General features: G+C 41.8%; 1 protein-coding gene across 4 annotated transcripts in view; it reads right to left on the bottom strand.

Moving 5' to 3' along the window:
* map3k14a (mitogen-activated protein kinase kinase kinase 14a) overlaps positions 1 to 11,300 on the bottom strand; it is an 11,780-nt gene extending 480 nt beyond the window's left edge. Inside the window, exons 1-16 of one of the 4 annotated variants that reach the window (XM_079365505.1) lie at positions 7,862 to 7,977; positions 7,597 to 7,685; positions 5,565 to 5,834; positions 5,396 to 5,477; positions 5,046 to 5,262; positions 4,507 to 4,887; positions 4,286 to 4,420; positions 4,054 to 4,183; positions 3,740 to 3,868; positions 2,195 to 2,299; positions 1,942 to 2,099; positions 1,689 to 1,839; positions 629 to 952; positions 437 to 546; positions 129 to 267; positions 1 to 8 (exon numbers count right to left, since the gene is read on the bottom strand). The exon at positions 1 to 8 is cut by the window's left edge and continues 93 nt beyond it. In XM_079365505.1, the coding sequence (XP_079221631.1) occupies positions 1 to 8; positions 129 to 267; positions 437 to 546; positions 629 to 952; positions 1,689 to 1,839; positions 1,942 to 2,099; positions 2,195 to 2,299; positions 3,740 to 3,868; positions 4,054 to 4,183; positions 4,286 to 4,420; positions 4,507 to 4,887; positions 5,046 to 5,262; positions 5,396 to 5,477; positions 5,565 to 5,820 (2,325 nt within the window). In that variant the 5' untranslated portion in view covers positions 5,821 to 5,834; positions 7,597 to 7,685; positions 7,862 to 7,977. Of the gene's footprint in view, positions 9 to 128; positions 268 to 436; positions 547 to 628; positions 953 to 1,688; positions 1,840 to 1,941; positions 2,100 to 2,194; positions 2,300 to 3,739; positions 3,869 to 4,053; positions 4,184 to 4,285; positions 4,421 to 4,506; positions 4,888 to 5,045; positions 5,263 to 5,395; positions 5,478 to 5,564; positions 5,835 to 7,596; positions 7,708 to 7,861; positions 7,978 to 11,218 lie in introns of those variants that run through there. The other 3 variants (XM_079365506.1, XM_079365503.1, XM_079365504.1) reach the window with 3 other exon arrangements.
* Positions 11,301 to 14,932: the final 3,632 nt, after the last annotated feature.

Genomic DNA, 14,932 nt, shown 5'->3' with positions numbered 1-14,932 from the left:
GTCCACCCCTGAGCCAATCACAGAGCAGGATGAGATACGTGGCACATGGGGGAAATGAGTAACATGTTGTATTTGTTTCTATGTTTAGCGGTTTAAAGGAAGAGAGGTTGTTCTTGTTTTCATCTCACCTTCGAAACAGCAGGGAGGTGGAAGCTGTGTGTGACTCAGCAGATCCACACTGAAAACCGGAACATCTGGCTGACTGTTGAAGGAGAAAACACCAGAGCTGAAGTCCTCAGCTGGGCTCAGAGACCAGCGGCCAGAGTCCTGGATGGAACAGATAAAGAACAGACATAGACAAAAAAAAGAAATAAGACTTCAGAATAAGACTTAATGAAATAATTACGGTATTCAAATTGACTGAGTAGTTATTAACTTAATTTAAACTATTTGCTTTCTGAGTTTGATGTAAATAAGTAATTTTCCTCTGGTTTACCTTTTTGTCCCATGTTTCCCAGTTCGAATAAGGGTCACTGCTGAGACAAGACAAAAGCTGCTCCTGCTTCTCCGCTGAGTGAAGCTGCGACAGACTGTTGAGGTAGAAATCTGCACACAACGCAGGAAAGCAATTAGAAGCGGTCGAGTAGCTCGCGCGTATAAAAAGCCCAAACTTCAAAAGACGCCTCACCTCGCTCCAGTTTACGAAGCTCCAGTTCAGGCATGGTGGTGATCTTGTTGCCTCTCTTTGGGTTCGGCCCAGAGATCAGCGTTTGTGGAGAGAAAGTTGAGCTTTGCTTCCGCTCATTAGAATCAGCCTCCTTCCGTTCCTTGTCAGCGTCCAGCTCCTTTGTGTTACTCCCTGTTATGATCACCTTCCAATCAGACTTCACCTCTTCCTCCTCATCGTCACAGCCAACGATGCTGTGGAGAAGTTGCAGGGAGTCACCCGGTTTGTTGGCAGTGTACAGCGGCTCTGTGTAAGGCCCCTTCACTGGGCTGGTGAGTCCTCCCACTGCAATCACAAGAACAGGATACAATTAATCTTTCAACATAGAAGATGAGGATGGATCCCAGGCATTTACACCAAGGTCGGACATTTATGCCCCTCTCTAGGTCTTCTAATTTGCCCTCAGTTTTGCCTCTCAGGTCTTATTTCTATACCATGATGGAGTGTACTACAAGTTGGGGCCAACACTATTCAAATTAAGTTTTTACAGAGTTGCTGTTTTTACACATTCATTAATATGTAATGTTGTTTATTTATATATATTATTATTATATTGTAAATAAATGGTGTGTGTAATACAGTCAGTGTAGTCCAGAGAAATGTGCTCTCCTACATTGGCTCTCTGGGCGTCTGCAGAATGTCTCTGTAAGGCTGTGTAAGTATGGGTGAAATGCGGTTATGGACAGCCATCAGCATTCACACATTTTCTGATAACAAAGTCACCACATGTCCACAACAGTACAAGGTCGGTGAGTTCCGAAAGATTTGGCTTTTTTTGCGCTCCTTTCAGGCTGACTCCGCTCCAGATACGATCGACTCCGCCTGCGTCGTCACACTTGAAAAACTAGCTACTATTTCTCGTACGGCTAATTTCGTCCTCAACAGATGCTAAGATTAAAACTCAGTATATAAAAAGCCAGTGAAGCAAAAAATGACGTTGTCAAAATGACTTTAAAACAAAATGCATACCAGTGCACTGCAGTGGCCTGCACAGGAGAGGAAAGGGCAGTGTTAGTGTTACCTTCTTTAAGGGCTCTGGAAGTTTTGTCTTTGAGCTCAGAGGCTGACGCTCTCTTCGCTGGGTCCTTCTGAAGTCCCGCCTTGATGACTTCTGCTGTGGGACAGCTACATTCAGGTGGGATCTCCCTCAGAGGCGGAGGATCATTTGCGATCTGCAATCATCACATGAAGATTCTCTGTCACAAGAGTGCTGCGAGGACTGGGCTAAACATGGGGGTGAAACAAGCAGGGCGTGTTGTCGCTGCGAAGTATACCTTCAGGTAAAGTCTGCAGGTGTAATATCTTGTCCAAGGCTGACACCCATTGAGCATGTGCAGAAACATACAGCAGCTGCTCCACACATCTGCTTTGGCTCCGCGGGGTTCCCCTTTAACGATCTCAGGGGCCATGTGGGTCTCCGAGCCCTTCGGGTCTGTATAGAATTACAATCAGAAAACAATGAATGAAGAGACGGAAGATAAAGAACTCCTCTTCTAAACTGAATCACCAACACCACTCAGTGTTTACCTCTGGACCCACTCATGCTCAGTCCCTTATTGTCAAGTCTCTCCGAGTGTCCAAAGTCACACAGGAAGGTGTCTCGACCGTCCTCCGACAGCAACACATTATCAGCTGTGGAAAAAGAAGCGGAGTCAATAACGTGTTTTTGTCTTCTCTCTGCTGGCAGTGTGTTTATTTCCATGAGTGTCGTTTATAGATTATGCGTTAAGACATGTTGCAGCTGCAGAGGCAGGAGAGTCGGAGACAAAGACAAAATTAAAAAGGAAAATATGAAGTCACTCGAGGACAGCTGCCATAGAAAACGCTTTAATACAGGATGAAAGTCAAGTCTGGGAACAAACTGCCGGCAGATGAATCGATTTGGCAGCAGTCGTCCTCTACCGAGACATTTCAGACACCAGGTGGCGCCTGAGCTGTAACTGCACAATCGGGCTGTTTGTCTGCCCTCCAGCTTCAGCTTGTTTGTGATTCCTCAAACTTAGGTCCCTTTTCTGCGTTTTCATTTCCTTCTTTTGAAACACGCTTTCCCACCTCATTTTCACCGTCTTTCTTCTCTCGGCCTGTGCAGTCTGTATCTGCACTTTTTTTTGCTCTCTGTCACTACTTCCTCCTGCTCGTCCCATCCCCCCCCAACCCTCCCCCCCCCCCTCTCTCTCTCTCTCTCTCTCTATATCGTTCTCCCTTTCTCTCTCGCTCTCCTGATTCTGGGCACATGCGCCGTTTCTAAAGTGCAGCGGTGAGTCACACTGTGGGAAATTCCCAGCCCGTCGCTGCGCTGTGCTCGTCTGGTTTCTCAACACAGGTGCTGAGGATTCTATGTCTGTGACACTTGTGTTCCACACAACAGCTGCGCACCAAAACCACTGACGATAACTCATTAGAAACCTGGCTGAATCTCTCCGTATCATTTTATTTCCAAGCTGACACATTTATTTTGTCTGTTTTCACTCTTTAGGCACTTTGATCTGTGAAATCGCTGCTGTTGAAACATCTTTAAAAAGCTTTAGATTGAGATAAACATTTTGATTTCAAACATCCGTTCTTCAGGGGAAAAGAAAAAAGAAAAAAAGTCCTCCTGCTTTAATTCTACGTCGCATTCTGTTTCCTTTGCAGCTAAATGATGCCGTAGATGAAACTAAACATTGTTCTGCTCAGAATGCCATGGGGGTAGACTCCAGGTGAAAAGCCAAGGTGCTCTTGAAGATTAACAATTCAACTTGATGGAAGGAAGCCAGCGGGCTCATCAGGCACACTCGCTCAGAGCTCAAATCAAACACGAGCAGGAGAATAACACCAAACGATCGTCCCTTTTTCACTTGCTTGTGTTGGATCTCATTGCGTTTTTCCTCGTCTCTAAGCAAGTGCACCTGAAGACAGCCTGGTGGCTTTCGAACCTTCAGCTCTTAAAAGAATTATCTTGATGGATTCAAGTTATTACTAGTTAGATAAGTTACTGAAATGTGTGGCCAAAAGAAGAAGAAAAAAAAAATCACATTGAAAAGAAATAAAGAATCTGATCCTGCTTTCACAACTCGTGACTTCTTAACAAACCTTTAATGTCCAGATGTGCCACTTTTTTCTTCCCTAAGTACTCCAGTGCTGTCAGGACCTGAGAGTGGTAATGGAGACTGAGGTCCTCTGGCAGGCGGCCACGCTCCGTTATCAGCTGGCCCAGGGAGCCTTAGAAAAACAGTCATATTTGCTCAGGTTTAAGATGCATCTGACTTTCATGGCCTGGAATTTAAAGACAAGAACAGAAGTGCAGCGGCCTCTGCTATGTGTGTATGCAATCAATTCATTACATCTGACCAAACAGTTAGCGGCCTTCATCTCAACAGTGAGTACCAGGATGTGTTTGCGTTTACCAGCTTTGTGGTCCATGAAGAGGACAACGTTCGGCCCCTCTCTCACAACTCCAAAGAGCTCCACCACACGAGGAGATCTGAGGGTACTCCACGTACCCACCTCCTCGCTCTTGAACCTCTGCAGGCTGACCTGGGAGGCGAGAAAGGGACAAGTATGTAGGAGCTAACTCGAAAAACAAAGCAGTTAAAAAAAAAACAACTAAAAATTCAAAGAGGACGACTTCTGCGTTACCTTTTTGGCAGCAAATCTGAAGCCTGTGTTGACATCCTCAGCACCGTAGACTTCACCGAAGGAGCCTTCCTTGATGAAATTTGAAAGGACATATTCCCTCCCTTCCTTGTACTCTGAATCCATAGGCTGGAATTTCTGAAAGAATAAGAGAGACGTTAAGTACGTTTGGTTGCACCGCATTTCACAACGAGACCAAAAAACGAAGTAGAGGTAGAACATACTTCATTGTAAAAGATTATCCCCTCATTGATGATAGAATCCGCCGCTGAGATTTCATCTTCCTCTCTCACACCCCTCTCGACATCTTTGAAGAAAGGCCCCGCGTAGCACGGGTCCCCCTGACTGACGCTGCCCCTGAGGCCGGCGAGGGCCAACGAGTAGTCTCCCAGGCTGCTGACAGAGTCGGATTCACTATCCTCCCCGTAGGAATTGATCAGGGGGCCGTAGACCTTGTCCCTCCAGTTGAGAGGGGAGCAGCTGGAGCCTGTGTTGTAGATCTGTGTGCTGAAGGCACAGGGCCCTCTGTCCTGCTCTTCTGAGCGTTCGACGCTGCTGCAGCACGAAGAGCCGCGCTCGCTCCTTCCTCCGACAGACGAGTCCTCCTACAGGAGACAAATGGGAGATCAGGATACACGATGATTACTCTCTCAGGTGCTGGAATGCCATGAAAGGCAGCTTTTTCCTGAGTGTGATCTGCTCATGGCAGCGTTTAGAACATTTTAATACTCTATGTTATGCGAAGAATAGGATGAGTTCATACCAGGATCCGAACCAGAGAACTTCCACTCTCCTGTTCAGGGACTCCAGAGGGCATTCGATGTCTGAGCCGCTGCTTCTTCTTCTCTTGTTTTTTCTTCCCTTTGCGCCTCTGCTTCTTTTTGGCGTTCTTTCGCAGGCCGAGCTGTGGCGATGAGCTGCTCGGCTCCCGGACGGAAGCCGGGGTCTTACACGCCACGTTGTTGTGCTCCGAGGGAAGACTGGGGCAGAAGGATGCAGGCGAAGATGTTAACACCAGACGCTTTATCAAACAATCCAATATGGCTTCTCGGGAAATAAATGTGTGTGTGAAGTGTGAAACGTGGGAGCAGTGCTGTGAAGGGAATGCCGAACCTGCTGGTGAAGCAGTTAGGAGAAGGAACAAAGGAACGTTCAGAACAGGATGGGCTGAACTCTTGGGAGTCCTGGGTTTCACCTGAGGAGAGCACAGTGTCAGGTTTAATTCTCTGTTCGTGTTCAAGTGATTTGACTCACTCTGAGAAAACCCTAAAGTCTGACTTACATTCAGCTTGAGCAATGAAGGTCGAGGTCTTCAGCGGCATCGCTCCCACTTGTTCCGCGGTGCCATGTGTCAGGAGTTTATCTATCAGCGGCCTCAAACATGTCATGTAGCCCATTTTTCTATCCTTTGCCTCCTCTTCCTCCTCCTCTGGCTCCTGCTCCGCAGCCGAGCATGATGGGTAGGATCCTTTCAGATCGGCTTTAGATGGCCCGGAGAATGGGGATGTGGAGTTAAAAATCCTTTGCCTCACCGCCATTTCATCTGCTGGATCTGCAAACAGAGAACATCACAGGGAAATGATAAGTCAAGTGGTTTTTTTTTAACATATTCAAGTCACGTTGTGAAATGTCTGCGTTACTTTTTGGGAACATGATCATGCTGTTATGTCTTTAACAAAAGAACTTTAGAAGACGGTTTCTAACATTTCTCATTATTTCTTTCAAGAGTTCATTGTTTTGATTCGAGTGCGACTGATATCAGCCGATATCCAGTGACCGTCACTGTAGACTATATAGTGTAAATAGCTGACTAAATAGCATTTCATTTGCGTTTCATTACAATACGCTAGCGGTTGTTCTTCACCAGCAGAGTGCGTAATATGGATTAGAACAAGCATCATCACACTCAAGTCAGGCGGTGATGCACAAACACGCTGACCGCTGGGTTTTCCACAAGTTGCTGATATCCGCATTGGATGGTTCAACGCAATAAAAGTGTACATTCATCATCTCTACAGATTTCACACATCTAAGAAAGATATCGACCGATGCATCAGAATCAAAAAAAATTAAAAATCTGTTTCCCCGATATCTGCCCCGAAAATCCTATATAGCTCGGGCCCTTGTTTAGATATTAAAAAGGAACTTTTCTTGTTTCCCATAGTGTGGAGTGGACGACATGTTTGAAAATGTTATTTAAAACATTCAGATGACTCTCATGTGTCACAGAGAGAAGAGTCCAATGAAGCAGGAACCCGCTTATATTTTGCATTTTTCCCTTTATAAAAATGAGAAAAGCATTGTGCATTAATAATCTATCAATTAACAAGACAATTCAAATGACTTCAAACAGCTTTGTACCGGAAAGTGGAAAACACATGACATCTGTATGCTCTAAAAACGGCCCTTTCCATGTCCTGTATCATCAAAAGGGAGGAAGGTGACCATGTGGCAACTCGGTGTTGGATGGAGAACAGTCACATCACATAACAGCTATCATCAATGTTATAGTGATGCTGTTTAAAACGGATAGTGGCAAGAAATCCTTACTCTTCTTTTATATGCTGGTTAAAAATAATAATACATTTTATTTGTAAAGGGTTCTGTTTATCGAGCAGACAAGTTTAAGGATTATAACTCAAAGTTGTTAGTCCTGTTAACAGAAATGTACACACTGGTACAGTCAAAGGTTGCGTGTTGTCAGAGAGCACACGTAGGAGATCACCATATTTGCCAATGTCAGGTAAGGTCGTATCATCGGACACAAACCGAAACTATGAAAGTTTGCGGTTTGCCGAGGACAGGAAACTGAACCCCGGCCTTGTTTTGACAGTTGCAAACCGTGTCGTTCAGCGTGAGATCGGAGGAAGTGAAGTGCAGCACAGATAGGGTGGCTTGAATTTTCACAAAAAACACAGGTGATCCGCTTGTCGTTTGTCATCAAGGTTCTAACGGTCCGTACTCCGCAGACATGCTCCTTTCATCACCAGCAGTTTTAAATCCTTCAACTGCAAACAGACGCTAAAGTTTCAGTACGTTACATCAGTGAGTCCACTCCACTGAGCTTGATCCTGTCCCGCAGTCCTTCAGTCTTTCTGCAGACACTCACACACTCTTTTCAAACACTCGTTTCCTTATAAATATCTGACTTGGATTCATTCTCAGGTCCTGACTAAAACAATCACAGATCTCTTTTTTTCCCCCTCCTGACACAGAAGAACACAAACAATTCTTTCGGGGGTAAAAAAAAAAGTGCCACATATCTACAGACAAGCTTCAATTCAACTTTGTTCAAAGTTTTGGAGCGTCGTTACCTTGTGTGCCAACTTCATGCACTGCAAGATCACCGCGAACCAAAGCAATTCAGCGGCCACTTCCTTCTCAAGACGCTGCTGCACAAGTGCTGCGAAAACGCACCGACACACACACACCACACCCCAGCGACTTTACGTGGAAAGGAAGTAGAGACGAGTCACAGCAATAAACACAACCGCAAAAACAACTCGGTGTGTGGCTGTGTGTGTGAGTGTGCGCGCGCGCGCGTGTGTGTGTGTGAGGCTGAGAGGTGTGTAGACGTACCAACAGATACAAATCCGAGCTGCTTCTCTGCTTAATCTGACATCTTAAACTAGGTGCTGCAGCTCTGTTTGTCTGCCTTGTCGTGTTCTGATTGCTGCCTGATGCTGGCTCCCAGCCAACAGGGGGGGGGGGGGGGGAGGAGCCTGCTTACAATGACTTATGGGAAATGCATCTCCAGTTCCCCATATCTTCCCTCCCTAGGCTCGCTCTCTCTCTCTCTCTCTCTCTCTCTCTCTCTCTCTCTCTCTCTCTCCTGCAGGGCCGGCTCACTAGCTCTTCCCTTTGACTAAATTGAAGGATAACATTTGGTTATGCTTTTTGATGTTGAACTGTGAACTACAAAAAAATAAAATAAAAACAGAACTTAAGCTCTCCGTGGCCTACGCCTTCCCAGATTTACTGTAAGCAGGATAATTATGGTCCATCAAAGTCAAACTCTCAGATGGTGGCCAATGATTCATTTCTGACTTCCCACACACTTCTGCAAAATTACATGAAACAAGAAGGCTTGCATGACCTTTATGGTCTCTGATATCTTTATAAACATGCGCCTTGCCGTATGCTGCTAATATCTGTCCCGTCATTTGACACACCCACTCATTCTTTACAATAATGACATGCCGTAAATATAAAAAAAAAAACATAAAAACAAACATGAAGACAGACAGAAAACGTGTGTCAATTTCCCCACAAGCTGCAGTTCTCTGTCTATCAGACTGATGGTGACAGTATTTATCAGAATATCTCATGGAAAAGTAAGAGAGCTTGGAGAAAGTGCATGAACCGTCACTATAAGTTTGAGGTATCAAACGGCCTCTGCTCTTTACTTTTCTTGACTTCATCTGCTGGTCTGTGTCTGTGTTAAGATTCATCCATGACACCTACGATACACGTCGTTGTATCTTGTACAGAGGTGGCATTACCGGAAGAAAAAAAAAAAAAAAAGTTCCTTCAAAAGCAGTTACTGTTAAAACGTTCCCCGAGTCAGATCACAACTGGGAACATCAGTGTTTTCTTATTCTGCACCAGAATCTTGGAACCCAACATCCCATTTTAAAGGTGGAGTTTTGGTAGAGAAATGTGAGAGTTCGAGAAATGTAGATTCTTTGTTATATGTTCATAAGTCCATACACACCATGTACATAGTCTTTTCTTTCTTTCTTTAACTTTTGGTAACTCAAATCAAGACTCATTCATATTAAAATCTTCTCCAGCAGTGGGAAATTGTGAGGCTTTTTTGTTTTTTGTTTGTTGCTATTTTCTCTTGTTGTACAGTACAGATCAAACCAACATTCAGGGGAAAGAGGCAACAAAGAAGGAAAGAAAATGATGAGTTCTAAAGAAGTGTGTATCTAAAGTCCCATCACAATTTGCGACACGTCAAACGATTATTTGACTGAAAGAATTTCAAGACGACTTCATTTAAAACACAGAAACAGATAAAACAACAAAGCGCGACTAACCCTGGAGCACATGCATCCTCCTCATTAGACAAGAAACACAACTGTTCATCCCTTTCATTCATGATCACAGTTATTACACATACAGTACACTATTCTAAAAGCAATCCAAAGCTGCTCTTTCACATTTTAAATCAAGCTGATACACCTCCTGGACAGTGTTCATAGCTGACACAATAAGTTCTAACCAACATGTTCAATCAATTCTAATGTAGTTTTTTTTTTTTTCCCCCACATAGACCCAAAGCCAAAGGTCCACTTCCAGTGAGCTGACTTCAACTTTACACCCACACAGATTAATAAAATTCCAAAGCCTTTAGTAAGGACAATAAAAAGGGACTCAACCTGCAGTTGGCCACAGATTACACACACAGCAGAGCATTCCTTCAGGGAGAAAGACTCAGAAACCATACACTCCACTCACACCATTCAGTCACACCTCTCTGTTTTTGAACGTCCCTTCCTGCTGTAATGTGTCTTATGAGTTCCTATAAAGAAGTACTGACAGTGAATATTCGTGGCACTCAAGTCGTCATGGCAGCCTTAAAGATTTGCCATTTTGATTTTAACTGATATTCATCTGTCCATTTCTTACAGGTATTAAAAATGACTGTTTACTTTCATAAATCTTGTCGGGTAAAACAACAGTTGACAATATGGACGCACAGTTTTGTGAATTGCTGTGTTCGGTTTGTCCTATACCACTGGTTCACTGGTTTTAAACTGCTATATGAATAATCATTTAAACATTTAAAGAAAAAAAAAACTTTGAGAACTAGTAATGCAAAACAACACTATTTTTGGAGATTTTTGGTAAAAGATTGGAGTGAAAGGCCTATTGAATAATCAACAGATTGATCAATGAGTGACAATGATCAATAATGAAAGGATCCTGGGTTGTAAGACCTGTTCTAGGATATATATGTGAGCCCACACTGTTGCTCATTTTACTGAAATTACTTTATTTTCATTTGTCAGTGAGGGGACATCAAACCTGTGAATGTGGGGAAGGGGTTCGAATACAGGTCATGAAAAGTCAATTAGCATATCAGTGGTGAGAGGCAGCCAGTTTGGACTACATTCAGAAATTGTCTTGCGTGAGTAATGTTAAGAATGAAATCTGGTAGATATAAGTCACAAGTGCTTAAAGTTGAGACCATATGAATCAGCCAGAGACGCACTGACAATGACATAATCTGAATTAGTCCATAACATCATTAGACAACAGGAAATATATGGTAAAATAGCTTATCTTACTCTACAAAGAACATTTGCTCTTGTTTTCAAACATGAACCATTTTATGTACCTAAGTGGGGTTTTTTTCTCCCCACATGTGATCGTATGTTGTGACACGATTTGTAAGCTTATCTGCCTTTTTCTTTATTTCAAAGGCAGTAGTTTTGAAACATCCACATGTCTTGAGACTTTATTGACAAGCAAAAGTATCCAACACAACTGCGAGCAGCTCTGCAAAAAAGCCTACCAGCTATAAGACGTGGGTTTTTTTTTTAATCATACACATCTGGCTTCTTCAACATCAGGCTTGTTTTTCTCTGCCATACTGCCAAACATAACCAACAGAAGCAGCAATCGACCTTTTAATGTAAAACATGGCAACACATAATCATGTATCACACAATCTATGTGTTTGCTTTAATCGTGGATAATTGGAGCGAGAATAAAAGTTTCAGTGTAGCCGACAAACGAGGACTTCCTCATCGCCACATTTACCGACATTTCTACTTGGAATTAGAGCCGAACGTGTAGGCCTTTCTTTTTATCAGATGTGAATACAAAAGTTTTTGTCTAAGATTGACCAAGTAAAGATCATAAAAAACAGCTTTTGTATATAAATCAACTAGATCAATGTTAGTTTCTAGTGCAATCTTCACTTACCGAGCTTCCAGTAAGAAGGCGTCGGCCGAGGCGTCAAATAAACTGCTGTAGCTCCAATACGGATTTCCGGTTAATAGCTTAAACGTTATCTACGTTTTCTGCGTTTGACAAAAATAAATTATAATGCTATGATACAAAACCCAGTTGTCTCTGAAATGGTTCTTTTTTCATCTATGAGAACATTTGTGTGTCGATATTAGCGCTCACATATTAATTGGCCGTGATGCTTTTAATTTGAAGTTTCTTCTTGTAGGACTGTGTACCAGAGTTTTTTTTTAATTATTTATTTTTTTATCAATTTCTGAAAAAACTATTTGAGCAAAACCATTGTATTTTTTTTCAAGTATCATTCCTGTTCATAAATTGGGTTCAACATATTTTTTCTTTGTAGGCCTAGTTGTTTTACGGTTTAATTTCGGTTCTTCGCGTGTTATCAATGGTTTCTGTCAAAGCAAACTTTATTTTATTATTCTCTCGCTTTAGAAAACTCATAGAGTTCCTTGATTACACAGGATGTTTAAGTTAGTGCTTTTATTTGATTAGTCTATGATTTTAACAGATGGACTTTTTCCTGAATAGCGTTTTTTTTTGTATTGACATAGAATCACCACTAGATGGAGTCATAAACTACTGGTTGAAATCACTTCTTTATGATGAGATGCACTCGGCATCAACGAGACGAGACGATATTTAGACAAAACTTCAATGACAAAATGATGACTGAAAAATGTGTATTTCTTTAATGGTTATACACAATATAAAAAATCATGCAGGTCCACTTTAAAATTAACAATTAATTCTAAAATTTCTTCACTCATTACTATTTCCAATAATAATACAAGCCCTTAGATCACCATTAGGCCTACCTCTTTTTTTATTCAGAAAACGCTTTTTCATTTTTTTGACGATTTATTTAACAGATTGTGGAATAAAAAGCTTTGTTATTTATAGTGGTTTCCCTCCCATCAGGGACATTAACTATGCAAATACTATATTTTTGTTACAAACAGGTTTGCTGTAAAAGAGTAAAACATTTGTCTTTGAGCTTTGACAATTTTGAACTATGTTTTGAACATGTAACACAGGTGTGTGTACACACTGGCTGTAAATACAGCATATGTTAGTGAGAAAAAAATGGGGATATATAGCAGCGAGCTATACAGTTCTTCGATTAAAAAGAAGAAGCAAAGAAGTTGCAAAAATGCAATTTATTCCCAACATTGCTGCTACAAAAGATGATTTCTCTTCTACATTTCGTTTTAAAAATGTTGAATTATTGGATTTATGTAATAAATAGCAATTCCCCCAATTTGTTTTCCACCCTCACATGCCATTACCATTAAAAACTCAAGTCCCTGTGACATCAGTTTGAGTGAAGCGATGTCAGACAAGTTTCATAACCATGATTAACATCCTATAAAGAATACAATTCTGTTTCTCTCCAGCTTTGTTGGGTCTTCGGCCTTTATTCAGATAGGACAGTGGATGGAGTAGGAAATCAGGGGAGAGAGGGTGGGGAATGACATGCAGGAAAGGACAGTATATTTGAACCTGGGCCATCCGCTTGGAGGACCAGCCTCAGGGCGTGACCTAAACCGCTATGCGATCAGAGCCCCGAGGATGTCATTGTTTTTACTGTACAATAGACATTGTAAAGCTTACTCTATTATCCCTGATAAATGAAGAAGTGATCGTAAATACATTTTTAAGATAAAAACATATCTCAATGAGAACTTTGTTATATTGCAGTGTGAAAACAATTACACACATAATACAGCTAATGTACAGATGAATTCAATAAATGACCACACAATTTGCATGACTTTGTAGAAATTTCAGATTGAAACTGTGAGGTGTTGTGTCATGTGCTCTGGCCTCACTTATTTACAGTCTGATCTCATTATTCAACCACTGCTTTAATTTTAGTGTGCCACCAGATGTCACTGTTTTTCCTAAGACTTAAACCCCAAAGCTTTTTTTTTTTCCTCCATAAATAAAAAGAAAGCCCTTCATAAGGTGTAATGTCATTCCCTGCTGCGCAAACAATTCCAAAGTGGTGATGGCACCTACCATGGTGGCTAATTTTCTGTCAGACAGATTGGCTGCAGTGCTGCGCCTATGTACTGACAACGCAAAATAGTTTTTACCTCCACCAGAAAGAGCTGCACGCTTTAATACCACAGCATCTTATAAGAACCCTAATTTCTACAGTAAAATAAAAGAATATAGTGAATAAAAAAATAAAACGCCTTTCATACTCAGCAATTTCAGATGAAATAGAAAAAAAATGATTCTTTAAAAAAAAACAAGGGGTGATTTCAAATTTAAAGATGAATAAATAGATCAAAATGAACATGAACATACTGAAAAGCTACTTGTTTCATCTATCAGTAGGTCAATTGCATTTGAGTCGTCGACACGGGGCTTGTATAAGTGTTACTTTGAGTCTGTGTCATGTAAATAAAGAGTTGATAATTTGGTGTTTACCTCCCTCCTGTCAACTGTCTCCAACAATGTCTTTAATGGTCATCGACTGGATCATGAGAAAAATAACCATGACCAACAAAACTGACATTCAGTGGACTCTCACAAAACATCTTGAGGACCTCGATTTGCAGATGACATCTGCCTCTCGTCCTATCAACACCAAACTAACAGAACTCTGTGAGAGGCAGCAAAGACTGGCCTTAAGATAAGACAAAGACGGAAAACAAGCGAATTAACAATAAGCAGGAACTTCTGATCCAAAGGGAGAGAATATTGACGAAATGGACCACTTGTTATCTGGGTAGCATACAGAAAAGATGGCGGATCAGATCAGGACATCAAGAGTCAAATTAACAAGGCAAGACCTGCCAATAACACTGCGACCCATCTACAACTCAAAGGCTTTGCCCCCTTTGTAACAAGTTCAGGATATTCAATACCGAAGTCGAGGCAGTCCTCATATATGGATCCAAGATATGGAGTGACCAACACCACTACCAACCAACTCCAGACCTTCACCAACAGGTGCCTAAGACACATCCTGAACATCAGATGGCCTGACAGGATAACAAACAACAAGCTGTGGGAGAGAACAGGCGAGAAGCCTATCAGGCAGGGTGTGATGAAGAGAAAGTAGGGGGTGGATTGGGCACACTTTATGAAAATCAACAGACAACATCACGAGGCAGGCACTGGACTGGAATCCACAGGGTAAGAGGAAAGTGGAAAGGCCAAGACACACCTTGGTGAAGATCAGTCGGGTTAATATCATTAATCTTCCTTAATGGTGAGTCCTGGTGACACAAGGGGAGTGAGGTATCCAGTGTTCTAACATTTTGTTTTGACTTTTCTTTTCTTTAATGACACTAAGCACTCATCTCCCTTCATGGTTAATCATTAATCCATGAAGTCATTTGCAAAGCAATACAGCCTGATTTGCATAAATTTCCCAGAACGTTAAGCAGCGGTGGAAACGTTTTAGTTCTGGGAACATCTCTTGTATTGGCTCCAACAGTTCCCATAAAAAAGATTCTGCAGACATTTGAAAAAATGTGATTGACTCATTTATACCCTTTATGAATTAATCTAAATAACAGCCTACGCTATTTTTTTTTTCTAATGAAGCCATAGACTGTAAAAATAAAGCAGGTTCTGAAACAGATGTTCTGCTTAAGTCTAGCCTACTTGTAAGGTATAAAACCATTGGCAAAGAATAACAAAACCACT

Source organism: Symphodus melops (genome assembly GCF_947650265.1).
Source record: "Symphodus melops genome assembly, chromosome: 17".
NCBI classification, from domain to species: Eukaryota; Metazoa; Chordata; class Actinopteri; order Labriformes; family Labridae; genus Symphodus; species Symphodus melops.
The sequence above is the reverse complement of the archived record's forward strand: the minus strand, read 5'-3'. Positions and strand labels throughout refer to the sequence as shown.